At 43.3% G+C, this 13794-nt stretch overlaps 1 protein-coding gene across 4 annotated transcripts in view; it reads left to right on the forward strand.

The window, feature by feature from the left end:
• NFX1 (nuclear transcription factor, X-box binding 1) overlaps positions 1-12975 on the forward strand; it is a 65342-nt gene extending 52367 nt beyond the window's left edge. For all 4 annotated transcript variants that reach the window (XM_025281896.3, XM_025281897.3, XM_025281898.3 and 1 more), the window contains exons 16-24: positions 643-873; positions 1739-1812; positions 2644-2745; positions 3480-3521; positions 8554-8652; positions 9248-9314; positions 10726-10871; positions 11548-11649; positions 12699-12975. In XM_025281896.3, the coding sequence (XP_025137681.3) occupies positions 643-873; positions 1739-1812; positions 2644-2745; positions 3480-3521; positions 8554-8652; positions 9248-9314; positions 10726-10871; positions 11548-11649; positions 12699-12771 (936 nt within the window). In that variant the 3' untranslated portion in view covers positions 12772-12975. The remainder of the gene's footprint in view (positions 1-642; positions 874-1738; positions 1813-2643; positions 2746-3479; positions 3522-8553; positions 8653-9247; positions 9315-10725; positions 10872-11547; positions 11650-12698) is intronic.
• The last annotated feature ends 819 nt before the right edge of the window (positions 12976-13794 follow it).

Raw genomic sequence — 13794 nt, forward strand, 5'->3', positions numbered from 1 at the left:
AGTGGGTACATGAGAGTAATCTTTGGTCCCACAAGAGTAAAATCCCAGCATCGTTTTCCTAGAGTGAGGAATCCTGGATGAAGGCAATTTCTCAAGAAAAAATGGCGGTTCCATGGACTGTTGCTTCTAAATTTTTTTTAATGACAGAGCTATCTAAAATATGGAGACCAGAGGTTGGGAGATGTGAGGAGAGCTGAGAATTTAATTACATAAAACTGCCCTGCCAGCAGTCCGGAAACCATGAGCCAAGGGTGCCCCCACCCCCGGGGTTTCTGTCAACTCAGTGCCCTAGCTGTTTGCAGACGTAGAAGATCCCCTGACCCTCCCAGTTAGTCATAGCATTTTCAGATACTCCCTAGTTATCTGGTTTCACATGCCTGTTACTCACCTTGGGATTATGTTGCAAGTCACACTCGGCTACTAAAACAAATCCTTTCAAACTGTAACAAGCATTGTTAAATAAAGCTCAGGTTTGTTTTCTTTTCAAACTAACCTTTCAGACTTTGAAAATCAGCCTGATTTAAAAAAAAAAATTTTTTTTTTAAATATACTGATTGTGAACGTTCAGAAATGTTTAAGTAGGAAGTTAAAACCCACCCCAGATCCTGAATGGAGATGAGAACCTGGCTACTTCTCTCCTAGTTACGAAGCAACATTCCTTGTCACCTGGTTGATATCTCTTGTGGATTACCCTGTGGTGCCACGCTACCATGTGGGATGCACAAGTGTCAGAGGCTCTGTCACAAAGGAGAATGTCTGGGGGACGAGATCTGCAAGCAGCCCTGCACCACCTCCAGAGCTGACTGTGGCCACCCGTGTATGGCACCCTGCCACCTCAGCTTGCCCTGCCCAGTGACTGCCTGCAAGGCCAAGGTGCGTAGTCCTGGCTCCAGGTGGGGTGTTGGCTGTGGTCCTGGTGCTGCTAATGAGTCTAGAACTGTCTGCAGTGGCACCTTGGCACACATCCTAGTTGGGGGTCGTTGGTTACAAGGAACTTCAGGTTGACAAAGAGAAAGGTGGGCTTCTGTCTGCCAAGCTTGAGATGGCCTTTTCAGAAAGTACCCACTGCCACCTGACCAGTCTCTGTCTCACTTTGATCGAATTCTCAAGAGAGACTCTGATTGCCCACTCCATTCATTCAACAAGTATTTAAGTGTCTGTTTTGTATAAGATGTTATGCTGTGTAGATGCTGGAGCTCTACCAGTGAACAGGAGACACATGGTTCCATTAATCAGATGGACAGATACTAACTAGTTACTCAGGTAATTACCCGTGACTCTGCTAAGGATTGTGAAGTAGTTACACCCTTGCAGGGGTTCCACAGGAACATGTGAGTGGGGGACTTAACTGTTTTGAGGGATGAAGCAAGGTCTCCCCTGAGGAGGTGAAAGTGGAGGGATGAAGTGGAGTTGATTAGACTTTGGCTGGTCCTGGGTCAAGTGTCTACCTCTGGTTTGGTGGTAGAAACTTCATCCTAGGCCTGCCCCTTCAGGCAGGATTAAGGACAGGAATAATTCCCAGTAAGGGGCACTGTAAACCTGGCACTTCCCTCCTAGCATGTCAGCCACCACGTTGTCAGTTTGCATGTGTGGTTAGCTCCTCCATCTTGGAGAGGAGCCTTTCCCTGTCTCTCTGTTCTCTGCCAAGGTTTGATTCGAGAGAGGCTTTAAAAATGAAACCTGCCCATTCACATGTTTTCCGTGGGCTGAACGCTGCTCTGTGTTCATCTTATTTCAGATAGAGCTGCAGTGTGAATGTGGACGAAGAAAAGAAATCATGGTTTGCTCAGAAGCATCCAGTACTTATCAAAGGTTAGTGCTACTTAAATGTTAACAATTGGTAGGTGTAGGTAAAGGATATACAGGAGTTTATTATAGAATCTTTGCAACTTGTAAGGAAAGTTTTTAAAATAAATTTTGAGTCTAGTTTTTCAGTTTCAAAGAAAAAGTACTGCTTTAGAAAAAGTACTGCTTTATGTACCTTATTACTTTCCCTAACCTTAATTTGTAAAGGTTTTATTTTTTATTTTTTCATTTTATTTCTCCTCCTTTCTCTCTCTCTACCTCTGGTCTTATTTCACCATGAGATCAGAAGGGAAGATGTCCTGAGGTTGCGTGAATTGCTTTCATGTCCCACCATTTGTGCTGGCACAGCCAGGCCCTGTGCTCCTACTGGAGTGTGGGGGGTTCTGGCTGTTCTGTGGGTTGTCTTTACAGCCTCCTGAAATCTTGGGACCTGTGTGGTCACATGGGCATCTGAGTACAGGAGTGGAAATGTTAGGATGGATGGACGAATAGATGCAGAGATAACATCTTGGAGATGCAGAGATGTATAGATGTGTCATAGAGGTGGGACTTCAGGAGTATGCAACATCAGATTGACTGTGAATACCCACTGAGTGCCAGGCATTAGCCCAGATGTTCAAGGGAGTGCTAAGGAATTGATTACCTCATTTCCTATGGAGCTGTTTAGACTAATTGAGATACCACGTAAATGTGTGATAGTTACAATAAATGGGCTTCCAAGGCTACACAGATTGTCAAGAGGTAGATTTTTCTTGAAAGACATATTTTGTGTTCCTGGTGCGAGGAGATTCTTGTGAAACTGCACTGCCTTTCTTCCCTTTCTTTTTTGTACTTCAGAATAGCTGCTATTTCCATGGCCTCCAAAATAACAGACATGCAGCTTGGAGATTCAGTGGAGATCAGCAAGTTGATTACTAAGAAGGAAATTCACCAAGCCAGGTAATTTAAAAAATGTGTAGCTGTACCTTCTTTCCCGCATTAGACTTAATTTCCAGAGGGCAGGAACCATTCACTTGTGTCAGTCCCCAACAGTAAAGCCTTATACACACAGTATTCAACAGACCTCTGACATTAAGAGGCCACACCCACTCCAGTGCAGTGACTCCTACTCAGGACACAGCTAAGACCAGAGGAAGCATTTCTGGGCCTCACTCCAGATAGTAGCCCGAGGAAGCAGAGACCTGGGTATGTACATTTTAACCTGCAAGAGAACAGAGAGGTGGCTGTGTCAAGAGAGGGAGATGGGGCTGTCACAGGGCTGCTGAGAGCATTTGCGGGGCTGAGCAGCCTCGGGACACTCTGAAGTCCTTCGAAGGCCTGCCCACCTATCCTTGAGAGGGACCTCATTCAGCCATTGTCTGGCCAGAGTATGCTCAATCTCTAGGGTGACCATCCAAGAACTTATTGCTGAGTGGTGATGGTGGTTTAGTCACTAAGTCGTGTCTGACTCTTGTGACCCCATGGACTGTAGCCTGCCAGGGCTCCTCTGTCCTTGGGATTCACCAGGCAAGAATACTGGAGTGGGTTGCCATTTCCTTCTCCAGGGGATCTTTCTGACCCAGGAATCGAACCCCGGTCTCCTGCATTGCAGGCAGATTCTTTACCAACTGAGCTGCTCAGAGTATGAGCTGTGAAACCTGCATTCTCACTTAATTTTTTCTTTGTTTCTCAAGGCTGGAGTGTGATGAGGAATGTTCAGCCTTGGAAAGGAAAAAGTAAGTAGTTTGAACTACGATTTATCTGATTGTCTTTGAGCTCTGTGAAGTTAGTGGGAGGGGGCAACCCTTCAAGCATTCATTCAGCACCTGCTCTGAGTCTTCTGCTGCTATTGGAGAGCAGAAGAAATTCAGTCATCAAGAATTGAAGTGCCTAAGGATAAACCAGTTAGGTGATCTCAGCATGTTTCTGAAACATGAGCTTAAGTGGTTTTGGGCAAGTATAAACATTATATGCCCCACAGCATACTAATTCAGGGACTGGCAGACTTCCTAATTCCAATGGAGATAAGAGGCTTAAAATTCTTTTAATGAACTTTTATGTTGAAGTATAGCATACATATAGGTCAGAACTATAGATCAGTGAGTCATCACAAACTGAATACATTGGTGTAATCAGCAATGAGGTCAAGATACAGAAAGTTTCCAGAAGCTGCTCTTCCACTCCACTGAGATATAACCTGTATCCTGACTTCTGACAGTTTAGATTATTTTGTCTGTTTTTGGACTTTAAATAATGAAATCATGTGGGTGGTATTTTTGTCTGGTTTCTTTCATTATATTTGAGATACTCCTTTTGTTGCATGTGGCAGTATTTTGTTTATTTTCATTCCTGAACAATACTTATTTTATTTTAATGTATCATCACTTACCTATTCTATGGTTAATAGATTACATGTGTTGGTATTGGGCTGTTACAAATAATGCTCTGTAAAGAACATCCTTGTACTAGCTTTGCTATATATATGTACTCATTCCTATTGGATAATAAACTCAGGAGTAGAATTGCTGGTTAATAAGGTATGCGTATTTTCAGCTTCTGCTGATTCTGCCAGTGTTCAAAATGGTTGTACCAAGTTATACTCTTTAAACTTTAATCCATTTTTGTAGATGTATAACTGGATATCACTGAGCTTTTAATTTATGTTTCTCTGATGACTGGTGAGGTTGAACACCTTTTCGTATGTTTATTGGCCATTTGGATAGCCTCTTTTGTGAAGTACCAGTTCAAGTCTTTGCTTATTTTTTAATTGTAGCATCTGTCTTTTTCATATTGATTACTAGGAATTCTTTATATATTTTGGGAGTCCTTGGATATGAGTCCTTTGTTTTATTTGAGAAGGAAATGGCAACCCTCTCCGGTATTCTTGCTTGGGAAATCCCATGGACAGAGGATCCTGGTGGGCTACAGTCCATGGGGTTGCAAGAATCAGTCATGACTTAGCAACTAAACCACCACCTTTATATATATATATATATATATATTTTTTTTTTTTAATAAATTTATTCTCCTTTAAAAAGATTTATTTATTTTTGGTTGTGCTGGGTCTTCACTGTTACTTGTGAGCTTTGAGCTGTGGCTAGCAGGGGCTGCTCTGCATTGAGTAAGAATAAGTTTGTTTCAGTGCATGTATTTCTCATTGCACTAGCTTCTCTTGTTATGGATCACAGGCTCTAGGCACATGGTTTCAGTAGTTGCAGCTCACAGGCTCTAGAGCACAGGCTTGGTAATTGTGGCTCAAGGGCTTAGCTGCTCTGAGGCATGTGGAATCTTCCCAGACCAAGGATTGAACCCATGTCCCCTGCATTGGCAGGCAAATTCCTATCTACTGTACCACCAGGGAAGCCCTGCTTTGTATATTGTTGTTTCTCACACTCCGTGCATTCACTTTTCACTGTCCAAATGGTGTCTTAATAAATAGAAATTTCTAATTTTATTGTAGTTCAGTTTATCAGTCTTTTTCTTAGTTAATAGTACATTTTATAGCTTGTTTAAGAAGTATTTGTCTATTCTGAGGTCATAATGGTATTCTGTGTTATTGTCTAGGAACCTTATTTTACCTTTCACATTTAGAACTATAGTTGACTTGGACCGATTTTTTTTTTTTTAAATCATAATATAAGGGAGGGTTCATGATTCCATTATTTTTTTTTTTTTTTTTCAAACAAATGTTCACTCGACCAGTATCATTTATCAAGAAATCCTTTTCTCAGTTCGCTGCAGTGCCACCTTTGTCTTAAAGCAAGTAGTCATGTTGCATATGGGTTATTTCTGAGTTCATTCTGTTCCATCGTGTTAGTATCACTTTATCTGAATTACTGTACCTTTATAACAAGCCTTAAAAAGTGGCAGCATATCTCTTCAAACATGGTCCTTCTTTAAGACTGTCTTGGCTATTCTTGGCCGTTTGCATTTCCATTAAAATTTTAGAAATAGGTTATCAATAGCTGCAAAAAAAAAAAACACTGGGATTTTGATTGAGCTGGTATTTATAGATCAGTCTGGGAAGATTTGATACTTTGTAATATTGAGGCCTCTCCTCCTTGAGCAAAGTATATCCTTATATTTAGTCATGTTTTCTTTTAATGATATTTTTATAGTTTTCTGTATATAGATTTTGTACATCTTTAAGTAGATTTGTTCTTTGCTGTTTGATGTTTTTTGATGCTATTATAAATGGTATTTTTTTCTTGTTATCACTTTAAAATTTTAATTCTCTAATTGCTTGTTGCTGGCATGTAGGAATACAGTTGATATTTGTTGACCAGTATTCACAACCCTGCTAAATTACTTATTTCTAATAGTTTATCTGTAGCTTCTTTTGGATTTTGCATGTACACCATCATGTCCCCTTCTAATTTATTTCTAATTCTTAACTTTTTTCTTTTTCTTGGCAAATTGCACTGGCTAGGCCTCCAGTACAGTATTGAATAGAAGGTAGTGATAATGGATATTTCACTGCTGTCTGTGATGTTTGTTGTAAGTTATTTGAGTATATTCTTTATCAGATTAAGGGGCATTTATTCAGTGCCTGACAAACTTTCTAGTTCCAACAGAGATTAAAGGTATAGTTCTTTGAAAATGTTTATATTTGGAGAATTTAGGTGAAGAGTGTGTAGGAGTTTATTGTAATTTGTTTTTTGGCTGCACTGGGTCTTTGTTGCTGTCTGTGGCCTTTCTCTAATTGTGGCAAGCAGTGGCTTCTCTTGTTGCGGAGCATGGACTCTAGAGTGTGCAGGCTTCAGTAGTTGTGGGCCACAAGCTTAGTTGCCCACAATGGCATCTTCCCAGACCAGCTTCGAAGCTGCTCTGGACCACTAAGGAAGTCCCATTGTAATATTCTTGTAACTTAACCATCCTTTGAAATTTTTTCACGATAGAGTTAAACAGAAACAGATACATGCAGACAAGTGCAGTCTTGTTTTACCTAGAAGTCCAACTTTGAACAATTGTTAACAATACCTTTTTAGGTGACTAAATGTGTAGATGGTAATATGATTAATAGCACTGCCCAAACTTCCTTTGGTTTGACTCTTATGGTAACTTTGTAATAATTGCTCTTCAAAACTCTTGTCCTTTAAGAACTGGTGTCACATTGTTCTCTGCTGCAGTCCAGAGATTTCAGAAATGCTGTAGTGAATGCTAGAAGGCCTCCAAAACATGGAAATGCACCTTTGTGTAGTTGAGACAGTATTGTACAGCAGTTAGAGCCAACCATAGCTCTAGAGTTAGATTGCCCGGAGTTGAATCTTAGCTTCACTCACATAGCTGTGTGACCTTGGACAAAACACATTATCCCTCTAAGCTTTAATTTTCCCAAGTATCTGTGAATAGTGAGTGATAATAGTAGTATCTACCTCCCTGAGTTGTTATGAGGGTTAATACATTAAAACTAACGATGCTATATGTAAAACTCTTGGCACAAGCCTAACACATAGTAGATGCTCAGTAAATTAAAGTTATTGATTAGAACTAGCTATTTCTGAAAGCCTTTTGAATTTCTCCTCAATATTTGAACAATGACATAATGACCCTCACTATATAAGGATTCTTTCTTACTCACAGACCTGAAAAAAAAAAAGACATGTGAATTTGAAAAGGAAAATGCCATCTAAAGTTGCAAATACATGCTCCATTGCAGAAATGGAAAACTGACAGACCAAATTCATCCCACAGTTATGTTTTATTGATGTGTACGTTTGAATTAGTGGCCAACTAATCAAAACATGAAAAGATCTCCCCCTCTAGGAATTTTCTTGAAAATTTGAAAACTAAACTGCTGGTAAAAAATTAGAAAACCTAGCAACAATAAACCAAATTCTTACGGGCATTAAGCTTGTAAGAGATCCCTGTCTCCTTGTAAAGGAAAACTGTATTAATGCTAAACTGAATTTTAACTATCTTTAAAAAAAAAGGACATAACCAGGTGTTGGTGAGATGCCATGAGACTCATATAACTGCCGGTCAAAGCACAAACAGCATTGTGGAACCCTTAGACCATGATGATCTGGGTCTCAGGTCCATACTATTTAATGCAGTTATTGCCACACCTGGAAACATTTTCCAGAGAAATAATCTTAAAAGGTTTTTGCTCAGAGATATTGTGTTACTTATCATATTGAAAAACTGGGAGACTGTTACAGGAACCTAAATGGGGCATGCTTATGTAAATTGTGGGACATATAAAATTAGAAGATTATGCAACTGTTAATACAGGGAGTGTGAAAATCAAACAGTAGTATGAGAAATGCTAAAAAAAAGATTCAGAGTTTCATGTACTACTTAAAATTACAGAAGAAAAGTATGAAAGGAAGTGCATTAAAATTAACGCAGCGCTTATGTTGTTAATGGAATTCTTCATTTTGTAGACTTTCTGTAGAGTGACGTTAATTTTAGTATTATCCTTCTACTTTATTCATCTGATGTTTGGGTGAAACCTCAGAGGAAATCCTTCCCACTGACCATCCCCAGTGCACGCCCTCCCTCAGCCTTCTCTTCACCAGACAATCTGAGTCTCCATTGTCAGCCTACAGCTTGCTCAGAACCATCTAGATGTATCTTACTTATTTTGTTCTGTGAAGACAATTCAATATCTTGTCCCAAGTTGTTCTTATTCTCCTGAATAATCAGGTTTACTGAAATGAGATGATTAATGTATAAAAAACGTAGAACCTGGTGGGCACTCTGTTACTATGAGATAATTTTCCTCCCCCTTCTTTCCTTTCATTTACATACTTCACTCTCTTTCAGGAGGTTAGCAGAGGCATTTCATATCAGTGATGATTCTGATCCTTTCAACGTACGTTCTTCAGGGTCAAAATTCAGTGACAGTTTGAAAGAAGATGCTAGGTATGTGACTTGATACCTACTTTCTTAAGTGTGGCTTACCAGATATTTGCTCTTTTAAGAAATGCAGTCGTCTGTGGTTGAGCCAGTTTATATGGTATTTAATAAGTCATTCTCTTGGTTTCTCAAAACTGTCCCATTGAAGAGTTGAACTTTGGAAGAGTGTGTGTGTGTGTGTGTGTGTGTGTGTGTGTGTGTGTGTGTTTGGTCCCTGTGATAGGAGCTGGGGCCCTTTAGGGGTTATACTGGCTTGCAGTGAAGGGTCTCTGGCCACGTTCCACCTCTGGCCATCCAGGTCTCTTGTCACATGGGTGGTCCTCACTTGGGTGGTAACAGGTCTTATTTTCCTCTTGTCTCCTGGCCCTCTGATGACTGTTTCTCTTTCTGTCTTCTCTCTTCTCATAATTGTTTTCTTATTACTTTCTCTTCCTTTGTTCCATCACATTCAGCCTTCTGTTATCTGACAGTTCCTGCCTGGCCTCTGCAATTTTCCTGCCCACGTTGTCCATTCTCTGCACTGTATAGGCAGAGGGTGGATGGAAGGGATCTCAAAAGAGCAGAAACAAACGCAATTAACTGTGGCTATTTCTCATTTCAGGAAGGACTTAAAGTTTGTCAGCGACATTGAGAAGGAAATGGAAGCCCTTGTGGAGGCCGTGAATAAGGTTGAAATCAAAATATCCAACTCTACGTGTTTCTAAGGCCAACTTGATTTAAAAAAAAAAAAAAATCAAGTCCCAGAAACACTGTCAGTGTAAAGTAGTTGTAGGAAAAAGTCAGAGCTGCCTTGAGGATCCTTACCTTTCTCCAGAGCCCAGCCATTATAGCTTCATGGAAGCTCTAGCCTGGCTCAAGCAAGATATCTGCAGTCATATTAAATGTAAATACACATCCTAGCCCTGTGCCCAAGAATGGGAGGAGACACTCTCGATGAAGGGCATTCAGTAGGGATACTTAGGAAGACATGCCAACTCCTCAGATCTCTGATGAGCTTCCCTGGTGGCTCAGTGGTAAAGAACCCGCCTGCCAATGCAGGAGATGCAGGTTCTCCCTGGGTCAGGCAGAACCCCTGGAGGAGGAAATGGCAACGCATTTTATTCTTGCCTGGGAAGTCCTAGGGACTGAGGAGCCTGGTGGGCTACAGTCCATGGGGTTACAAAAGAGTCAGACATGACTGAGTGAGTGAGTACGCACACACAGAGATCTCTGAAGGACTGTTGTATGATTGGACTCACTGGTTCTTATTACCCCAAAGGCAGGAAAGAATATGTTGGGCAAAGATATAAAGTTGAATGAGTAGAGTTGAAGAGTAATGGTATCAGTTCCTTCAAGAGAGGGAAGCCTGTCCTGGAGGCAGCCGGAGATGTCGAGGAGGTGGCTTTAAGCGAAAAAGCCTCTCATGTAGTCAGCAATAGCCAGTCCTGCGGCGACTCCCTCTTCATTCAGAGGGCATGTGAGTGAGGGAGAGATGGCTCCTTTGGCTCCACATCTAATGAAAATAGGTTTCCTTCCTGCTGTCTACTCACCCTCTGCCCTGCCTCCCTTCTGTTCGCGCTTCCCAGCAGGATACTAGCACAAAGGAGAAAATGGAATCATTGTTCCCCTCCTAATTAGGAAACCTGAGCAGATGTAGTTCTCTGCTAACCTGTCTCTGTAAATTCACAATTTTTAGTGTGGAGTGTACAAGTGAGATTTTCTTGTTTTGTAACTCTTCAGTTTATTTAGTCATTTCTTGAAAACATCACTCACTGCCCAGTTAGAGGCCCTGTGGGAGCAACCATTGCAGTATCCACGTCAGGCTCAGTTCACTTGCCTGCTGCCCCCCTGGCCCCAGCCAGCTGCTGCCACATGGCTCACAGAGGAGATGCAGGAAGTACATCCCATGCCCTTCCCCATGCCCCCCCACACCCCGACCCTTGCCCCGCAGGCAGTGAATTGCCGTGCACCATGGGCCTCCCAAATGCCGTCACCTCTTTATTGACCCAGGCTGTTCCAGGACAGTGGGAAGGACCTCTATAGGCATAGCCTTTTTTCAAAATGATGTTTACCAGTCAGTCTTCTTTTCCTTCCATACAGGGGAAAAATAGTAAGAAGAGCCACTGCTTCCCTCCCATGAACAGAGACCACCGCCGGATCATCCACGATCTGGCCCAGGTGTACGGCCTGGAGAGCGTGAGCTATGACAGTGAGCCAAAGCGCAACGTCGTGGTCACTGCGGTCAGGTGGGTGGATCTCGCTGTCAGAGGGGAAACTGCTCGGTGGGGCACACTGGACCTGAGAAGCTGGGCTGGTCAGTGACTAGTGCAGGAGGGCTGCACTCGTCATTGGTGCCTCCTTGGGCCTGGCCTTGGGCTGTTGTTTTTCTTACTTCCTTCTTTGGAAGATTAGGTGAAAAGTCTGCCTCTGGGCCAGCCATTCTGACTGATCTAAGGCTCTGAACCAGAAAGTAAAGCCCATGCCTCAGACCTCAGAGCAGACACACCTAAAGCATATTTCACATCAGATCCATCCCTTGTTCCCTTGTGTCCTCCTGGCATCGTGGAAACAGAAAGAGTGCTGGCCTGGGACTCAGGGCCTCCTCTGTGAAGAGTGTTTGCCATTAGAGGAGACTGAAGCAGGAGTATGAGCGAGGAGGGGACTGCAAGACCTAGGATCACTATCTGAATCTTGGGGAGTTGGAAGAACCTCCCAACAAAGAAGACTCAAGTGAGATTAGAGGAAGAAGGTAGTGGGCTCAGCAGAGGTAGATGAAAGGGATGAGGGTTAATCAAAAGTGACAGGTCATATCAGAGAGTGCCCTGCAACATCACGTTAAGAGTCATGGACTGGATTTCCAGCTGTCTGCCTGTCTCCACAAACAGTTCTCACTTTTCAATACTTTGTGTTCTGACTTCACAGAGGGAAGTCCATTTGTCCTCCTACCACACTGACAGGTGTACTCGAAAAGGAGAATCAGTCACGGCCTCCGCCACCGATTGCTCATCACAGACAGACAGACAAGTAAGGATTCTTTAGCTGCTTCCCAAAGGGCCATGTCTGTTCAGAGATGCCACCGAGGAGTAAATTGCCCTGGGCTGCACTAGTCATTGGCGCCTCATTGGTCTGGCCTTGGGGTGTTGCATTCAGATATATGATGTTTGACTGAGATGCTGGACACATTTGTTCATGCCACAGGGGTCCCAGGTTTGCTGTTTGTAATGCCTACTTGCCCTCCAGGGAGCAAAGTCACTAGCCGTAATTTCCATGGTATAGATGGTGACACCGGGAAATGGATTCAGTCTGCCACACCAGGTGATGTGGGAACATCTCACAGTTCACAACAGTTACTCTGGAGACAGAAGTAGGATTCTAGGGGGTCGTTGGCAGTGAAGGGGGAAACTTGCGTGTTTTGCTCTGCTTACATATGGTTTGAATCATTTTTCCATATGCTAGTGATTAAAGAGGAAAGAAAACCGCACGAGCAAGCAGCAGGTCTGGCAGGTGTTTTCTTAGCCAGGAGCAGAGAGGGGTCGTCATCCTGCCTTCCCTTCCCAGGAGGGGACCAGCTGCCCTACGGGACAAGGCCACCTAGCTGGAAGCTGTTGGGAACCCAGTGGGGTCTCTCCACCTGCTCTGGCCTTCCACACAGAAGCTCTCCAGAGCCTCCTACACCTCTGGGAGGGTGGGTAGAGAAGTGTACAAGGTCACCAGGAGGGTCCTAGCCATCTCTGTTCCCTTGGAACTGGACGGGACAGCTCAGTGTTGCCCACTGGGCACAGCGTCAGCCAGGAGCTCCTGGGGCCAAGTAGCTCTCAGGACCAGCCCCACTCCCGCCCTGGGGAGTCTTTATTTTGGAAAAATTTTAGAATAGAAAGAATAGTGTTAATATATTAATATAAACTCCTGTGTGCCCTTCACCAATTTCCAACAGTTAACTTGCTTGTGTGGACTGCACTGTCTTAGCAGAATCTCACACATGGTGAAGAAGCTGACCCTTTACTTTCTGAAACCTGCCTGAATCGGTTTCCCCCAAGCAAGAAAAGATTGCTCATTCTGTGTTTGCTTTTCAGGAATCCTGGGAGCAGCAATTTACAGAAGATTGCGAAGGAGCCAGTAATTGACTACTTTGATGTCCAGGACTGAGGAGATCATGACACACTTAGGAAAAAAAATGATTGGGTGTGATGGAGATTTTTTCCCCGCAGATAAATCATGCTTGTTCCCGACCGCCTGGTGGACTCACAGCTCACCTACTGTCTTGACCTTGATACTTGCAAACCACGATTGTGTCAGAAATCCCCTTGTCCGCTCTGCTGTGTGTAAAGTGTCTCACTATGTCTCACTATTGCCATGTCTCTGACTGGACGATCACTAGTGAATCAGTTGAATTTGCACAGGCTCCTCACACCATCACCGTGATTGCTCTGAGGGTTGGGGAAACATAGGACTTGATTTTAGTCAAACCGGAATTTTAACCTGAAAATGTCACTTAGGCATGGCCTCAGATGTCCATCCAGTTACCCATCCTCTTCCTGACAATGCCTTGCATTCTTAATCCAAGTGATCACTATCTTCGGAAAGACAAAGGCTAAAACTTCGCAGTCCAGAATCCCAAACAGCGGCTTGGTACACCATATCTGAAGTCAGGTGTGCGGTTAAACCCAGCTGTCTTTGCTGAGTCTTTTGCCAAAAGCTCTGCCTGGTCTACCTAGCTAAACTTATCTGAGTGGTCTTCAGTAGCATCAATTCAGACCTAGGAGAGGGTTCGGGGGACCTGTCTTCCAGAATCTACAGAGGGCCTCTTAGCATTGATCCTGTGCGGTGACAGGTTCCCTCTCCACCATGATGATGGAGGACGTAGCGTGAGCTCCTCCTCCCACTGGTTCACACTGCGGCCTCTGTGCACTGACCTGTGCAGGCATAACCCCTCCTCTCTGGTTGAGAAGGAGTCTCCTGGGCGCCTACCTTTCCCATGTCACTTTCTCCCATGCCTGCAGCAATCGTATTGGCTTTCCCTATCTCTGAGCTCTGGACTTCCGTTTGCATATTCAGAAAACCATGTTAAGGGTCCAGGGCTTACGCCAGCACGCCCCCAAGGCATTCTTCAGGCTCCTGTAAGGCAGGTGCAGCTGCAGTCCCGTTAGTTCAGCCCTCTTTGCGTTGGTA

Source organism: Bubalus bubalis, chromosome 3 (genome assembly GCF_019923935.1).
Source record: "Bubalus bubalis isolate 160015118507 breed Murrah chromosome 3, NDDB_SH_1, whole genome shotgun sequence".
Classification (NCBI taxonomy): domain Eukaryota; kingdom Metazoa; phylum Chordata; class Mammalia; order Artiodactyla; family Bovidae; genus Bubalus; species Bubalus bubalis.